The 19650-nt window shown below is 20.6% G+C and overlaps 3 protein-coding genes across 3 annotated transcripts; 1 reads left to right on the top strand and 2 right to left on the bottom strand.

Moving 5' to 3' along the window:
- Positions 1 to 1151: 1151 nt before the first annotated feature.
- On the top strand, positions 1152 to 1604 carry OCT59_009073 (uncharacterized protein; the record flags this gene model as incomplete). Its single annotated transcript, XM_025317847.2, has 1 exon — positions 1152 to 1604. The coding sequence occupies one exon, from the start codon at positions 1152 to 1154 to the stop codon at positions 1602 to 1604; it is 453 nt and encodes a 150-aa protein (XP_025177446.1).
- A 3268-nt stretch (positions 1605 to 4872) lies between these two features.
- Positions 4873 to 6161, bottom strand: OCT59_009072 (uncharacterized protein; the record flags this gene model as incomplete). Its single annotated transcript, XM_025326167.2, has 7 exons — positions 4873 to 5082; positions 5157 to 5219; positions 5294 to 5455; positions 5526 to 5617; positions 5683 to 5909; positions 5989 to 6090; positions 6151 to 6161. 7 exons carry the CDS (start codon positions 6159 to 6161, stop codon positions 4873 to 4875), a joined length of 867 nt encoding a protein of 288 aa, XP_025177448.2.
- Positions 6162 to 9523: 3362 nt separating this feature from the next.
- OCT59_009071 (uncharacterized protein) lies at positions 9524 to 11174 on the bottom strand (the record flags this gene model as incomplete). Its single annotated transcript, XM_066133294.1, has 6 exons — positions 9524 to 9546; positions 9631 to 9981; positions 10417 to 10528; positions 10602 to 10789; positions 10974 to 11070; positions 11172 to 11174. 6 exons carry the CDS (start codon positions 11172 to 11174, stop codon positions 9524 to 9526), a joined length of 774 nt encoding a protein of 257 aa, XP_065999745.1.
- Positions 11175 to 19650: the final 8476 nt, after the last annotated feature.

Here is a 19650-nt window from a genome sequence, read left to right as displayed (position 1 = left end):
ACCCGATAAAGGAAAAATTGGTTGAAAATAAAATTCCTTAAAGAAGTTGCACCGACGCAACGTGTGAATGCAAAATTTGAAATTATACCAAAATTTGAAATTATACCAAATAAGGATTTTGATGTGAACTTGAATTTTATTTAAATTAGGATTAGATAGCTTACACCAAATTTATGTCATTATCATACAATAAAGCCACAAAAATTAACAAACAAAAGCGTAATTATAGAACATTTATAGAACACCTATTAGTCATACTACGTAATTTGTATACACTATATATTCTTTGTTATTTTACCTATTTTATCTAATAAATATTTTTGCTGGTAACAATAGCGCAGTAGATTGAGTCTTGTTACCTATATATATATATATTGTGCTTTGCATAATAAAAAGTATGAAAGGTCTTTTTTATTTTAGATTTTCCCATGCTGAAAAAAATGCTGAAATTTTCAATGAAAGATGGGGAAAAAAATAATTTAGGATTTATTCATGATAAGATGATTTTTTCAAAGATGTCGTAATGTTTAAATTCTAAAAGATTTATGACGCATTTTGGCATGATATGACATAATAATTATATTATCCGATTATAAATTTTTTTGGTTACCCGTTCGATTGTTTATATTACCCTGAACTTCCGTGGCAAAAGGAAAAAAAATTCACGCAAAATTTTTTTTCCTGTGCATATGTCTTTACGTGTAAAAATTCTCTATAGGGTTAGCACCGTTAACCTAGATTTTTTTTTATAAATAAAAGCTGCGTTTCGGAGTGGAATTCAAAAAAAAAAAAAAAGAAAATTTTCAAATCCTGAAGTAACATCCCCAATAATATAAATCTAACAATAATTCTATAAAAACCTCATTGTAATATGTTTGCGTAATTTTCATAAATCTTACAAAAAGGACACGGTTCCTTGATTTTTTTAACTAATTTAAGACCTAAGAGAGAACAGGTCTACAACAGGTCTACATCAAAACAACCTTTCATTTCTAGTTCTTTGTATATAAGTAGTATATTCATATCTATACTCAATAATCGTGAGCAGTCTTAACCACAGTCTACTGTTACAGTACATTCTATTCAATAGAAAGAAATATACAACAATATATATATTAAGCCCTATATAGATATATAGTAATATAGTACAAATGATAACACTACAATTCATTCGTGACCAATTAGCTTTTTTAATATATCAACCAAGAAATGAGGATTATATTTATTTTATAGTCTGTAAAAAAGTTTTGCTAAGTCATCCTACTTCTTATCATGATGATAATTACGTTAATTATGATTATGATTATGAGTTTATTATAAAAAGTTCAGATGATCCCACAATAGTGTTTCATGTGACATGTAAAGTGATACCAAATCCCCTAAATTTAATTTTTAATTTATTATGTGGATTTGATTCTGATGTAACTGAATTGAAACGTCGATATTTATTGACTTTACACCAAAAGCTAAGTCTTGAACAAGACTTAGAAAGAATTCTCCCTACATACTTCCCACAACATCCTATCTCTGATAGTGAAACTACATTAGATTCTAATGAAAATTTAAATTCTTCACGTGATACTATTGATAGTGACACACAATGATTGTAATATTCTCTCAATTTTTACCATGATAATTATTGTAACAATGCAGGATTTGCGCAAAGGATGCAAGAAATAAAAACATTTATTGTGCACCCAGCGATCAAAATAAACATATTACTGTAGACGGTGTAGAGTACAGACAGTAGTAACGCCGGGTATTTACATGATAATTATTTATACATATAATGAAAGGTTACGTTGTATCATTATTTATGGGCTTTTTTAATTCTCTAACTTTGATACATAAATATACACATATTTATTAATTTTTTTTTACATAATAAATTAATTAATTCCTATAAATTATCTCTTGATACACAATCGAATCGATTTAATTTTTTTTATTAATAATTACTTAATCGATAAATTTCATAATATTTCATTGTTACTTTCGAGTTCCAGTTACAGAATAATGAATGATTTACGATATCGTGAATAAGAGTCGCTTTTTTTGTTTTTAGAAGTGTCAGAAAAATTTTATATCATATAAATTTATGATAAATTGTTTAAAATAGAATTTTTTATGACTCGCTTAAACAATTAATTAAGATCATTGCTGTACATTTAAGGGAAATGTCATATATTATCTAATATTTATTATCTAATATTAGCTAATATATGTCATTATTGTCCAGCATTTTTCGGATGTGAATGTGATTATAAAATTACTTAATTCGTTTTTATATTGTAATGATAAATATTTTGCATAAGCCCTTTCAAAATTTTCCAAATACAGTACGTCTAAAAAAAAAATGTATTGAGCGTAAAATTATTATTGATTATTTCTATGACCTGATGGGTTGAATGCTTTAAGCACGTGTTTATTAAATACAATGAATCTGTTTGCGTGAATTATCTCTCAATTTATTATAAAATATAGATATTTGAGTAAAAAAAAAAGAAACCCGAAAACCGGATGATAACCGGACAAAAAAAATGGCCGGCCCATATCATTTATAAAAAAACGTCGATAAAGAAAAGATCGTTATACAAATTTCTTGTCAAAAATATTTATTTATCGTATAATTCTCTAATAATAATTTGACATATTAGAAGTAAAGTTTTATTATTAAAATAATGGTATCAATATTTTTATGTTTCTTTTTAATAATAGAGACGAAAAATAATTATAGTAAGTGTTAGTGTATAATTGTGATTAGAGATTTTTTTTTTAGAAAATTTATATTTTTTTAATTCCGGACTAGCCGAGGAATGAGCCGCTATCCTTTAATTATAGGAACCGGACAAATGATTATATAAGGAATAAAATTAATTATAGATATTACTAAGTAGAATTTTATTGGTATCAAATAATTTGGATTAAAATAAATCAAATAACAAACTATGAATTCTGTGCACGTAAAAAATTTCATTATAAAGTGACCATACTTCAAAAGTTTATTTTTTTTGATTAATCTTTGAGTTTTATCCGCTTGTTAAAAAATTAATGTGACATTCTATCTTAGTAATCAATCCACAAATACATACAATCAAATTAAAAAGTAAAACTAAACTAATCTCTGAATTATTCGTATGTGTATCTTTTCCAACTTTTTCTTTCTTTAAAATGATATTTACCATAGCCAATGAAATGCTGATCAGATTTCGCCAAATATTATTATTATAAGAAAGAAAACTTAGAAATACCGACATATCGTGTAACCATTTCTTTGTTTTTTTTTGTATTAGAGCACATATTTTCAAAGCCGTGTGCGATCACGTGATTTACGCATACCTTGATATAGCCAGACATTATGATTGGCTTATGATCACGTGAACTAACATGGCTCAAAATATGACGATTCAAGATATCAGATTTCCATCAGTTCAAGAGTTCGAAGCGTTGAATTCACTCATTATTTGTGAATTCTTAAACATTATTATAAAGATCAATAAAAATGATTAATGGTAAAGCCTTCATGTTATTAACTATACAAAAACTCGAAAATTCTCCATTCAAGTTTCCTGACAGAACTATTTTGCTGATCGAAGATTTAATCAAAAAATTCAAAAAGTTCAGAAGGTAAGAAATCGTAATATATAATGCTGTATTTAACACAAGTAAACGACGTTAATTTAACAATACCTTGTAAACTGTTTGAAATAGAGATATCACCTTCCTCGTCTGGCGAATTCTCTGTATACAATGTTTGACCCAAAATGGTAATGAAATTACGTTTCTTAGAAAACAGTTCTTCAAACGAGACATGTACATAACTACGTGTCGAACATTCGCACTTATATGTGCCCTTGTGATTTTTTTGTACAACTCTTATATTATGAATTTTTTATAAATAGATACCAATATTGGGACTTGGGGAGTATAGAAACCTCTATGGAAAAATGAACATAACAGAAAATTCAAGTATGATAATTCGCTCATTGATGATTGTGTAAAGTAAACTATGCCGTATTAATATTTTTTCTTTTTTGTTCTAAGCCCATTCCATGAGCGTCTTGCCGCTCAACCACGCTAGTAGACAAGACTAGTAGTTTTTTTCGTAAAAAAGGCATGGTTGAGTGGCAAGACGCTCATGATATAGCTGAGGCTCATGAATTCACGTTTAAGGCTATCAATGATGAAATAAAGTCAACAAATCATTCTATCAGTGAAACCACAGTAGGAAAGTTTCGAAGTGTGATTTTAGTCAAGTTGGATCTCGCAGGTAGCACGAAGTAATTTCAAATATATTATTAATTCTCGAGATCGAAGATATATAGAATTTTTTCATAATGGTGATCCCAATAATTTCACTAAACAGCAAGATCAGGATCAACTCAAGAGAGATGTGTGAAGAGAATCAGATTGCCTTTGGTATTACGAAGACCCATATATAATTATTCCAAAGCATCTTCGTGAATTGGGATAAACATAAAACTTTAATTACATTTGTGCAATTTATTTTTTTTTTAAATGTGCTCGAAACCAGAGTGAAAAAATCACATAACTGCGCGACTCAGGGTATTTAAAAAATTATATAATAATATATGGGGCGTAAGTTATTTTTTAAATTTTATTATTCTTTATTTAAAAATTATTTATAATATAGAAAGTTATTTTTTTACATTATATCATAGATTTTGCGAAATCTATGAATGAGGGATTTCAAGTAGCATAGCACAATATATTTTCCAGTTAATGATAACAGAATTTAGCAGTGCAAAAAAAAATGCTTAGTAATTAAAAGATAAACCCGAACAGATTCAATCAGCATGATACGCAAAAAAAATTGTTAATACTGAGGCTACAATATCATATGAAGTAGTCCTAATAAATGTTATATGCTTGAATGATTGCACGTTGAACAAAATAGAAGTCCAGTGGAATAGTAGCATTTTGAGAGATTTGGATAGGAGGTGAAGGGGGCGTAGGTTGCTTCAAGTCATGGTATAGACATCTTGATGATATATTGATGATGTATGTACCTTGCGTAATATTTAATTGAGCTCCAGTGTCATCTCTTGTTCCGAATTCAAACTAATAATCATTATACATACATTAGAGATTATTAATATGTTAACAGAAAAGCGAATCGCTATAGTCTAACTTACTTCATTTACAAGAGGAACTATATTTCTTGTTCCTCTACCTGCTGAGATACAGTAATGCCAAGCCTACAATAAATTAAATCTCGGAATGTTATACAAATAATATGATTGCTACACTGTATAAAGATACTGTAACTTACCCTCATACGGACTGGTACTTGGCCTTGAGGAACTGGATCGATTTTTACAATAATACAATCGTGGGCACGACCAGGGCTTAACCAATATCTCAAAGATTCTTCGACGTGATCCAATGTTTCGCTATAGGCTACTTCCACAACCAAATTTGGCCAAGGAAAATCCTAAATAAAAAAAGGTATATAAAATTACTGGCTTTAAAAAATTCAAATCAATAAAAAGAACAGAAATTACATTTCCATCGCTCCCATTTGGTGCAGTTACAGCTGGTTTTACCGGACGAAACGACGCGTCGGCCTTTTTTCCACGGTTTCTGTCACACGTTCCTTTAAGCAATAAAAATAAATACAATACCATAAACAGGGCAATATATTATAACATTAATACTTACTGGTAGCACCAAAACCGTAAATCTGAGCGGGAGTCCCTCTAACATGTCTACAAGCGTTCGATATTTCTCCAGAAACTGCGGAGATACAAACTTCATGTGGCATAGAAGGAAGTTCATAGATTATGACTTTTCCATCTGACCATTCCCAACATCCGTGTATATTAAACTTTTCCGTACGTTGTTCATATTCCTCTATAGTAACGTCCGTAGCAAGCACATAAGGTAATCTTATATATAAATAGTAATTTATATCAGCCACTAGCTGAAAAATATCAAACATCAAACAAGTAGGAAAAAGTGACTTACGTTACTTCTTCCCACTTAGCTTTTTCGCTAAATTCTCCCTTATTCCACCACAGGTTTCGATAAAAGAAACAATCTGGCATTCTTTCTGGAACTGTATCACTACTAAGAATACCGAAAAATTAGCAAAGAAATAAGGAGTAACAGTTACACATATCTACTTACGCATAATGCATTTTGCATAAATATTGTTACCATCTTATTGAACTTATACTGCTAAATCTGCCATTTCCGTATTGAGTGACATTTTGTTGTCTTTGGAAAAATTATTTACGATAATGTTATATATTAGATTAAATTTGCGTCACAATTATCTCATTAATTCTGCGCCCTCACCCTTAATTATTAAAATAATCATTAAATAGATATAGTGATTGAATTTATAATAGTTAAAAAATAATAATATATTTATATTTTATATTGTTATACAAAATAGTAAAGCGCATTTGATTATTATTAGACAAACATGAGATTATTCACGCTATTACGCATTAAAATAATCATTTGATTTATTTGTAGTTGAAAGTCGACATATTACACCACAAGAAAGTTTTGCATTATTATTACTGCAAAAAGTTAATATTGTAGTAAAAAAAAAAATATTAAACCGGGTCTAATCCTATATATCTAATTCAATTTTAATATATGACATAAATATATAAAAGTAATTTTCTTGAATATGTTAGAAATGTAAATGTGTTTTCGAGAATTATGTTAATTGTAGTTCACTTCTCTTATAGAAATGCAAAAATAATCATCAGGAAGTGCTTCTTGTTTCCACAGTATGACAAAGATTCCACTCTCAAAGGAACTAATCTTTTCGGGACAAGAACATGTTTTTATGTGTGAACGAAAACATTAAACTTTCAAAGCACGTATGACACCAGCAGAATTTTTTTATTGCACGCTTTCCATGTGGACCTTTGATATTACAGACCCCGGCAAAAATAATGGCGGTCAGTTTTTTTAATATAGTTATTTCATATTACTCGATTTTTGTATATATATAAATGATTCGCAAAAAAAAAGTTGAAATTTAAGAAAAATAATGATAAAAATTTAATCACAAAAGAGTATCATATCGCTTTGTAAGGTTTATAAACTAAGAAGCAAATACTGCACAAAATAATATTGTAAGATTAATTTAAGAGGTATCTTCTTACACCAACGTACGCACAAATCACATACAACCCAAGATTGTGTTTCTGAAAAAAAAAAAACGTTTTATATTTTTAAATAATTTCACATTCTTATAAAAAATAGAGAAACCCTTTCTCAAAATTCTAGAATAAAAATACGAAAACTTTTCCCATTTTCAGAAAATTTTAAATTATTTTCAAACTTTATAAACTCTAAAATAAAATCTAACGACGCGGTTTAGAAAATTGTTAAGACGTTTAATTTTTTATAAATAAGAGAACGACCCTAAGAATTTAAACTTTTCACTAATTATTCAAAGTTTTCTCTAGAAAAAAGTATCATTATCAATTTGGTTCAAATTATGATTGAATGTAGATTATTTTATCAACCGCAATATGATAATAATATTTATTATGTAATTTGTAGAAAGTTCAATTTAATGGGTCAGAAAGTTCTATTTTAACATGATTATGAATTCATTTTTCAAAGTTTGAATGACTCCTTAATGACATTTCATGTTACATGCAAATTATTATCACGTTCATTATTTGTAAATATATTAAATAAGAAAATTTATGGAATGGATTTTAATGTAACTGATTCGAAAAGTAAATTAACTTGTTTCTTTGGATGATGATGATTATGATTATGAATTCATTTTAGATGATTCTGAAATGATATTTTATGTTACATGTAAATTATTATCATATTCTTTAATTGTAAACATATTAATAAAGAAACTGAATTAAAACGTAGATATTTATTAACTTTTTAAATCTTGAACAAAACTTGAAACAAATCCTTCCTTCGTACTTTTTACAACATCCTACCACTGATAGTGTAGATTTGAATGAAAATTTAAATTCTTCCCATGATGAAAGTGATGTTACGGTCGACAATAACTGGCCACATAATGATTATAATGATTTTAGTATTTCTCATCAAAGTTGAAAATTGACTTTAATTCATGTCAATAATCGGTAAGAATTAATCCATTTTAGTGATAAAAATTTATAACTAGTACTTTATGTATTTATAGGCTTTAGTTCTCAAGCTTGTACAGATTTTAATGTATGTGCTGCATATATAATAAAAAGATTTTAACATTAGTGTCGTTAACTCATTAACAAAGCTTACAATTAATGATTGATGTACTAATTGTTTTAGATGCATTAAATAATTCTTTTATTCGTGGAACACCAAACATTCAAATCCTGATTCACCAACGCGGCAACGCCAAAATCTTCAAGCGTCCAACGGCCGTTCCTAAATGAAAATATTAATTTTATATAAACCAAACAATGAAAAAAAAAAAAATTTTTTTTACCTAACTTGTTTTTTGCGTTCGTAGATTTTATCAAAATTTTTGGAGCTATTTTTTAATATTTTAATAGGATTTTATAATCAAATAAATTCAGACAAATAATCAATAATTAAATTTTACTTGAATCCAACAGTGCTATAAAGTATAGAGTGTATCATCAAAAACTTCCTAAGTCTCATATAATGTTTACGTATTATTATATATTGTAAACAAGTAACCATTAAACATAACAGGGAGCTTTAATATTAATGAATAATAAAAGAGTATCTATATCAATTTTAAATAATAAAATTGATATTAATACTCTATGACTTTTCAAGTTTCAAACATAAATATAAATTAACACTTCAATTTGTAAATGCTGTAAAATGTTTGCATAATGAGGGAATTATTTATTGTGATTAAGTAACATAATAATTTACTGTATATTGATTTGTTTAATTTGATTACATCAAGCAATAAATTAAATATATATTCATTTTAGCATACATAAATGTACTTGTACATCAAAATAGAATAAAGTAAGCAGACTTTGATTTATCAAAAAAATAACCAATGCATTATATAATCTAGTGTAATTCCTATATTGACCAAAATATTTAAATAAGATTAAAATAAAGCCAACATACTTACAAATCTTGGTTTTCCGTTCTTTTTAAGCCCACCCACAATACAAACTAAATACAATCAGCTATTAAAATAAGTATAAAAATTTTACATTATTCATTTTTAATTTATGTATTAGAAATGGGTTTATATACTTATTATTTGATAATTTATAAAAAACAAAAGATTTATTTAAATTACAAACTAAGAAATTTGTAAAATATTTACTGCTCTAGTCCTAGTGTTTAAATAATTCTAAGAAGAGGATACATATATTTAATATTTGATAAAATATAAAAAAAAAGGAATTATTTAAATTACAAACTAAGAATCTTTAAAATATTTTACTACTCTAGCCTTAGTGTTTAAATAAATCTAAAAAGAATAAAATGAAGAACAATTTTTTGCTAAATGCATAATATCAAATATTACAAAAAAAACTGTCTTTTTTAAAACACAAATAATTAGTTAATTTTCATTTGTTTTAATATCTAAATATTAATAAATAAAATTAATTAATTTGTAAATTAATTTATTTTATATTATACCAGCTATATTATATACACTTTACATACCTAATGTCTTCGAATCAATCATACATTCATTCAAATCTTTGCTTACTAGCATTTCACTCACTTGTACACTAGTTTGTGAATTTTCACTTTCAAGAATTTCATTTAATTGTTTACTAGTAAAATTAAGTAAGCGACTTGTATAGAAAGCCTGTGGGTGAGATTCAGTAGCAAGATTATTGTTATGCCCAATTGGTGCATTTATAAATTCCATAATATTGCATTTTAATTCTTCATTAATGTCTTCAATTTTTTTACCATAAGGAAGAAAAATCCATTCTTTAATAATCTTTGAAACTTCCTTAGAAGATGGCCTTTTTAATGGATCTTCATCCCAACATTTTTTCATTAAATCTATATAACATTGTGGAGTATTTTCAATAATTTTAGGACGTTCACCTTCACAAATACTTAAACTAAGTTGAATATCATGTGCTCTATTATTAAATGGTGGTATTCCAGATGTAAATTCCCACATAATCATAGAAAAACTATATATATCACTAGCTGGAGTATAAGTTTTGCCTCTTAAAACTTCAGGTGCCATAAATGGTACAACACCATAAATATTATGTTCTTTCAATAATGATTTTACAGGTTGACATAATCCTAAATCACATATATAAATTTTATGTTCATCATGATTTAAAATATTGCCATCATGAAAATCATGATGAATAAGATTTTCTTCATGTATATCATTAAGTCCAGAAATAATGTCATACAACATGCATAATTTTTGACCCCAATCACTTTTAATTATTCTTGTTAAGTTTCTTCTTAAATTACCTTTGTTTGCATAATCCATTACTGCCATATATTTCGAAGTATTTGGATTTTTTGTAAATCCATAAAAATTAATAATTTCATATGATCCTAAACAACTTCCATGATATTTCCACTATAAAAAATAATAATATATTAATATAAGTAAATTATAATTTAAATTAAAAAATAATAATACACTATCATACTTCATTTAAAAATTCATCTAAATTTTCATTTAAATTACTATGACACTTAAGAATTACTTCTCTATCTCCATCATAATTTGACCAAATAGCTTTGTATATAGTACCAAATCCTCCTTTATCAAGATATTCAACACTTTTAAATTTATTATAAGGAATCCATCTTAACTTTTTCTCAAGAATAAATTCATCTATGATTATGTTTCCACTTTTTCCAAATCTATAAATTTAAATAATTAAAATTATATAAAAGTTTATAATAAAATTTACACTAAAATTAACACTTACTCTAAAATTTAAATAGGAATTTAAAATAATATATGTCTTAGTTTTTGTATAAATATATATAATAATAAGCTATATTTCATAACTTACCAACTAAAGTAATAGAAATTTTAAAATAAAAGAATACAGCTAACAAATAAATATTATATAAAATATATAACAATAGAAATAACTTATAACTTACAAGCTATATTATTAAATAATTTTTTAAATAAAGAATTTGATTAGTTTAAATATATGTAAATATTGTAATAATAAGTAATAATAGAATTAAAAAATATAACTTACCATCTAAAAGAAATTAAAAATAATTTTTCAAATAAAGAGTATAGTTAGTTTAAATTATATGTAAATATTATAACAATAAGTAATAAATAATAATAGAATTAAATAAATAACTCACCATCTAAAAGAAATTGCAAAATAATTTTTTAAATAAAGAATTTATTAGTTTAAATAATATGTAAATATTATAATAATAAGTAATAAACTAATAATAGAATTAAATAAGTAACTTACAAACTATATTATTTAAATAATTTTTTAAATAAAGAATTTAGTTAGTAGTATAAATTATATGTAAATATTATAACAATAATTAATAAATGAATTAAAAATAAATTACCATCTAAAAGAAATTACAAAATAATTTTTTAAATAAAGAATTTAGTTAGTCTAAATTATATGTAAATAATATAGCAATAAGTAATAGTAGAATTAAATAAATAACTTACAAACTATATTATTTAAGTAATTTTTTAAATAAAGAATTAAATTATATGTAAATATTATAATGATAAGTAATAATAGAATTAAATAAATAACTTATGACTTACTAACTAAAAGAAGTTGCAAAATAATTTTTAAAATAAAGAATTTAGTTAGTTTAAATTATATGTAAATAATATAACAATAAGTAATAATAGAATTAAATAAATAACTTACGAACTATATTATTTAAATAATTTTTTAAATAAAAAGTTTAAATTATATGTAAATATTATAACAATAAGTAATAATAATAAAATTAAATAATAACTTACTATCTAAAAAAATTATAAAATAATTTTTTAAATAAAGAATTTAGTTAGTTTAAATAATATGTAAATATTATAACAATAAGTAATAATAATAAAATTAAATAATAACTTACTATCTAAAAAAATTATAAAATAATTTTTTAAATAAAGAATTTAGTTAGTTTAAATAATATGTAAATATTATAACAATAAGTAATAATAGAATTAAATAACTTATAACTTACCATCTAAAAGAAATTACAAAATAATTTTTTAAATAAAAAATTTAGTTAATTTAAGTTATATGTAAATAATATAACAATAAGTAATAATAGAATCAAAAAATAAATAACTTATAACTTACCATCTAAAAGAAATTACAAAATAATTTTTAAATAAAGAAATTAATTAATTTAAATTATATGTAAATATTATAAAAATAAGTAATAATAGAATTAAATAAATAATTTATGACTTACCATCTAAAAGAAATTACAAAACAATTTTTTAAATAAAGAATTTAGTTAGTTAAATTATATGTAAATATTATAACAATAAGTAATAATAGAATTAAATAATAACTTATGATATAATACCAACTAAAATAAATGCAAAATAATTTTTTAAATAAAGAATTTAGTTAGTTAAATTATATGTAATTTATAACAATAAGTAATAATAAAATTAAATAAATAACTTACAAACTATATTATTTAAATAATTTTTCAAATAAAGAATTTAGTTAGTTTAAATAATATGTAAATATTATAACAATAAGTAATAATAGAATTAAATAAATAACTTATAACTTACCATCTAAAAGAAATTACAAAATAATTTTTAAATAAAGAAATTAATTAATTTAAATTATATGTAAATATTATAACAATAAGTAATAATAAATTTAAATAAATAATTTATGACTTACCATCTAAAAGAAATTACAAAATAATTTTTTAAATAAAGAATTTAGTTAGTTAAATTATATGTAAATATTATAACAATAAGTAATGATAGAATTAAATAAATAACTTATGACTTGCCATCTAAAAGAAATTACAAAATAATTTTTTAAATAAAGAATTTAGTTAGTTAAATTATATGTAAATATTATAACAATAAGTAATAATAGAATAAATAAATAGCTTACAACTTACCAACTAAAATAAATTACAAAATAATTTTTTAAATAAAGAATTTAGTTAATTTAAATTATATGTAAATATTATAACAATAAGTAATAATAGAATTAATAAATAAATAACTTATGACTTACCAACTAAAATAAATTACAAAATAATTTTTTAAATAAAGAATTTAGTTAGTTTAGATTATATGTAAATATTATAATAATAAGTAAGTAATAATAGAATTTTAAATAACTTATGACTTACTAACTAAAATAAATTACAAAATAATTTTTAAATAAAGAATTTAGTTAGTTTAAATTATATGTAAATATTATAAGTAATAATAGAATTAAATAAATGACTTATTACTATCTAAAAGAAATTACAAAATAATTTTTTAAATAAAGAATTTAGTTAGTTTAAATTATATGTAAATATTATAACAATAAAATTAAATAAATAACTTACTATCTAAAAAAAATTACAAAATAATTTTTAAATAAAGAATTTAGTTAGTTTAAATTATGAAAATTTCTAGGTTTACACGGGGTGTTTGTACACAGGTCATATAAATATAATTTTTAATAGACTAATTTTTTGTTTTTTAATTTGAAATTGAATGCTACCGACATTATACTCTTTTACTTTTTATTCTTATTATATTACAGATAAATATATGTATTTTCACCTGCTCTGCAAGTTTACTTAAGGCATTAAAGGAGGTTTTGAATGCCGTTTTTAATTTACTAATATGACCCGTGTTTAAACACCCCGTGTACAAATAGAAATTGCCTTAAATTATATATATGTAAATGTTATAACAATAAGTAATAATAGAATTAAATAAATAACATACCATCTAAAAGAAATTACAAAATAATTTATTAAATAAAGAATTTAGTTAGTTTAAATTATAATGTAATATTATAACAATAAGTAATATTAGAATTAAATAATAAACTTACCCTCTACATTATTTAAATAATTTTTTAAATAAGAAATTTAGTTAGTTTAAATTATATGTAAATATTATAATAATAAATAATGATAGAATTAAATAAATAATTTATGACTTACCAACTAAAATAAATCATAAAATAATTTTTTAAATAAAGAATTTAGTTAGATTAAATTATATGTAAATATTATAACAGAAAGTAATAATAGAATTATATAAGTAACTTACAAACTATATTATTTGAATAATTTTTTAAATAAAGAAATTAGTTAGTTTAAATTATACATAAATATTATAACAATAAGTAATAACAGAATTAAAAAAATAAATAACTTATAACTTACAACCTATCAAATAAAGAATTTAGTTAGTTTAAATTATATGTAGATATTATAAAAATAAGTAATAATAGAATTAAATAAATAACTTACTCTCTATATTATTTAAATAATTTTTTAAATAAAGAATTTAGTTAGTTTAAATTATATGTAAAATTATAAAAATAAGTAATAATAGTATTAAATAAATAACTTACTCCCTATATTATTTAAATAAATAAAGAATTTAGTTAGTTTAAATTAAAGTAATAATAAAATTAAATAAATAACTTACAAGCTATATTATTTAAAATAAAGAACTTAGTTAGTTTAAATTATATATAAATAATATATAACTATAAGTAATAATAGAATTAATTAAATAACTTACACCCTATATTATTTAAATAATTTTTTAAATAAAGAATTTAGTTAGTTTAAATTATATATGAATATTATAACAATAAGTAATAATAGAATTAAATAAATAACTTACGAGCTATATTATTTAAATAATTTTTTAAATAAAGAATTTAGTTAGTTTAAATTATATATAAATATTATAATAGAATTAAATAAATAACTTACGAACTATATTATTTAAATAATTTTTTAAATAAAGAGTTTAAATTATATGTAAATATTATAACAACAAGTAATAATAAATAACTTACACCCTATATTATTTAAATAATTTTTTAAATAAAGAATTTAGTTAGTTTAAATTATATATAAATATTATAACAATAAGTAATAATAAATAACTTACACCCTATAATGTTTAAATAATTTTTTAAATAAATAAATTTGTTAGTTTAAATTATATGTAAATATTATAACAATAAGTAATAATAGAATTAAATAAATAACTTACACCCTATATTATTTAAATAATTTTTTAAATAAAGAATTTAATTAGTTTAAATTATATGTAAATATTAATAGAATTAAATAAACAACTTATGACTTACTAACTAAAATAAATTACAGAATAATTTTTAAAAAAAGAATTTAGTTAGTTTAATTTATATGTAAATATTATAACAATAAGTAATAATAGAATTAAAAAATAACATACGAGCTATATTATTTAAATAATTTTTTAAATAAAGAATTTAGTTAGTTTAAATTATATGTAAATATTATAACAATAAGTAATTATATAATCAAAAATAACTTGCTATCTAAAATAAATTACAAAATAATTTTTTAAATAAAGAATTTAGTTAGTTTAAATTATACTGTATGTAAATATTATAACAATAAATAATAAGGGTACTGTCAGATATTACCTAATATCACTTTAATATAAGAGCTTACCCTCCCCCCTTAGGTAAGATATATTATATATATAATTCCTTATATTGTATTATATGTAACCTAAGATCTTTAGTTACCCCCTAAAATATTAGGTAATATTTGACAGCACCCTAATAGAATTAAATAAATAATTTATGACTTACCAACTAAAAAATAATTTTTTAAATAAAGAATTTAGTTAGTTTAAATTATATGTAAATATTATAACAATAAATAACAATAGAATTAAATAAATAACTTACTATCTAAAAGAAATTACAAAAATATTTTTTTAAATAAAGAATTAGTAGTTAGTTTAAATTATATGTAAATATTATAATAATAAGTGTTAATAGAATTAAATAAATAACTTACCATCTAAAATAAATTACAAAATAATTTTTTAAATAAAGAATTAGTTAGTTTAAATTATATGTAAATATTATAATAATAAGTAATAATAGAATTGAATAAATAACTTACCCCCTATATTATTTAAATAATTTTTTAAATAAATAATTTAGTTAGTTCAAATTATATGTAAATATCATAACAATAAATAATAAGGGCACTGTCAGATTTTACCTAATATCACTTTAATATAAGAACTTATGCTTAACCTCCCCCCAGGTAAGACATGTTATATATATAATTCCTTACATAGTATTATATATAACGAACCTAAGATCTTTAGTTACCCCTCCCCCTAAAATATTAGGTAATAACTGACAGCACCCTAATAGGATTAAATAAATAATTTATGACTTACTAACTAAAATAAATTATAAAATAATTTTTTAAATAAAGAATTTAGTTGGCTTAAATTATATGTAAATATTATAACAATAATTAATAATAGAATTAAATAAATGACTTACGAACTATATTATTTAAACAATTTTTTAAATAAAGAATTTAGTTAGTTTAAATTATATGTAAATATTATAGCAATAAGTAATAATAGAATTAAATAAATAACTTGCTCTCTATATTATTTAAATAATTTTTTAAATAAAGAATTTAGTTAGCTTAAATTATATGTAAATATATATTACAACAATAAGTAATAATAGAATTAAATAAAGAACTTACTATCTATATTATATAAATAATTTTTTAAATAAAGAATTTAGTTAATTTAAATTATATGTAAATATTATAACAATAAGTAATAATAGAATTAAAAAAATAAATAACTTATAACTTACAATCTATTAAATAAAGAATTTAGTTAGTCTAAATTATATGTAAATATTATAACAATAAGTAATAATAGATATGACTTACCAACTAAAATAAATTATAAAATAATTTTTTAAATAAAGAATTAAGTTAGTTTAATAAATTATATATAAATATTATATCAATAAGTAATAATAGAATTAAATAAATAGCTTATAACTTACGATCTATTAAATAAAAAATTTAGTTAGTTTAAATTATATCAGATATGTAAATATTATAACAATGAGTAATTATAGATTTAAATAAATAACTTATGACTTACCAACTAAAATAAATTACAAAATAATTTTTTAAATAAAGAATTTAGTTAGTTTAATTTATATGTAAATATTATGATAACAATAAGTAATAACAGAATTAAATAAATAACTTATAACTTACGATCTATTTAATAAAGAAATCAGTTAGTCTAAATTATATGTAAATATTATAACAATAAAAATAGAATTAAAAAAATAACTTACGAGCTATATTATTTAAATAATTTTTTAAAATAAAGATTTAAGTTAGTTTAAATTATATGTAAATATTATAACGATAAGTTATAATAGAATTAAAAAAATAAATAACTTAAAACTTACGATCTATTAAATAAAGAATTTAGTTAGTTTAAATTATATGTAAATATTATAGCAATAAGTAATAATAGAATTAAATAAATAACTTACCATCTAAAAGAAATTACAAATAATTTTTCAATAATTTAGTTAGTTTAAATTATATGTAAATATTATAACAATAAGTAATAATAAATAACTTATAACTTACAGTCTATTAAATAAAGAATTTAGTTAGTTTAAATTATATGTAAATATTATAACAATAAGTACTAATATAATTAAATAAATAACATACTCCCTATATTATTTAAATAATTTTTAAATAAAGATTTAATTAATTTAAATTATATGTAAATATTATAAGTAATAATAGAATTGAAAAATAAATAATTTATAATTTACGATCTATTAAATAAAGAATTTAGTTAGTTTAAATTATATGTAGCAAATATTATAACAATAATTAATAATAGAATTAATAAATAACTTACCATCTAAAAGAAATTACAAAATAATTTTAAAATAAAGAATTTAGTTAGTTTAAATTATATGTAAATATTATAACAATAAGTAATAATAGAATGAAATAAATAACTTACTATCTATATTATTTATATAATTTTAATAAAGAATTTAGTTAGTTTAAATTATATGTAAATATTATAACAATAAGTATTAAAATAATAATAGAATTAAATAATTAACTTACCCCCTATATTATTTGAATAATTTTTTAAATAAAGAATTTAATTAGTTTAAATTATATGTAAATATTATAACAATAAGTAATAATAGAATTAAAAAAATAACTTATTACTTACCAACTAAAATAAATTACAAAATAATTTTAAAAAAGAAGTTTAGTTAATTTAAATTATATATAAATATTATAACAATAAGTAATAATAGAATTAAATAAATAACTTACTCTCTATATTATTTAAATAATTTTAAATAAAGAAATTAGTTAGTTTAAATTATATGTAAATATTATAACAATAAGTAATAATAGAATTAAATAATTAACTTACCCCCTATATTATTTGAATAATTTTTTAAATAAAGAAATTAGTTAGTTTAAATTATATATAAATATTATAACAATAAGTAATAATAGAATTAAATAAATAACTTACACTCTATATTATTTAATTAATTTTTAAATAAAGAATTTAGTTAATTTAAATTATATATAAATATTATAGCAATAAGTAATAGAATTAAATAAATAACTTACTCCCTATATTATTTAAATAATTTTTTAAGTAAAGAATTTAGTTAGTTTAAATTATATGTAAATATTATAACAATAAGTAATAATAGAATTGAAAAATAAATAACTTACTCTCTATATTATTATAATTTAAATAATATGTAAATATTATAACAATAAATAATAATAGAATTAAAATAAATAACTTACTCCCTATATTATTTAAATAATTTTTTAAATAAAGAATTTAGTTAGTTTAAATTATATGTAAATATTATAACAATAAGTAATAATAGAATTAAATAAATAACTTACACCCTATATTATTTAAATAATTTGTTAAATAAAGAATTTAGATAGTTTAAATTATATGTAAATATTATGACAATAAGTAATAATAGAATTAAATAATTAACTTACCCTCTAAATTATTTAATTAATTTTTTAAATAAAGAATTTATTTAGTTAAAATTATATGTAAATATTATAATAATAAGTAATGATTGAATTAAAAAATAACTTATGGCTTACCAACTAAAATAAATCATAAAATAATTTAAATAAAGAATTTAATTATATGTAAATATTATAGCAATAAGTAATAATAGAATTAAATAAATAGCTTACTCTCTATATTATGTAAAATAAAGAATTTAGTTAGTTTAAATTATATATAAATATTATAGCAATAAGTAATAATAGAATTAAATAAATAACTTGCCATCTAAAAGAAATTACAAAATAATTTTTAAATAAAGAATTTAGTTAGTTTAAATTATATATAAATATTATAACAATAAATATATAACTTACTCCCTATATTATTTAAATAATTTTTTAGATAAAGAATTTAATTAGTTTAATTATATGTAAATATTATAACAATAAGTAATAATAGAATTAAATAAATAACTTACCATCTAAAAGAAATTACAAAATAATTTTTTAAATAAAGAATTTAGTTAGTTTAAATTATATGTAACAATAAGTAATAATAGAATTAAATAAATAACTTACCATCTAAAA

This window comes from Rhizophagus irregularis, chromosome 17 (genome assembly GCF_026210795.1).
Source record: "Rhizophagus irregularis chromosome 17, complete sequence".
NCBI lineage: Eukaryota > Fungi > Glomeromycota > Glomeromycetes > Glomerales > Glomeraceae > Rhizophagus > Rhizophagus irregularis.
The sequence above is the reverse complement of the archived record's forward strand: the minus strand, read 5'-3'. Positions and strand labels throughout refer to the sequence as shown.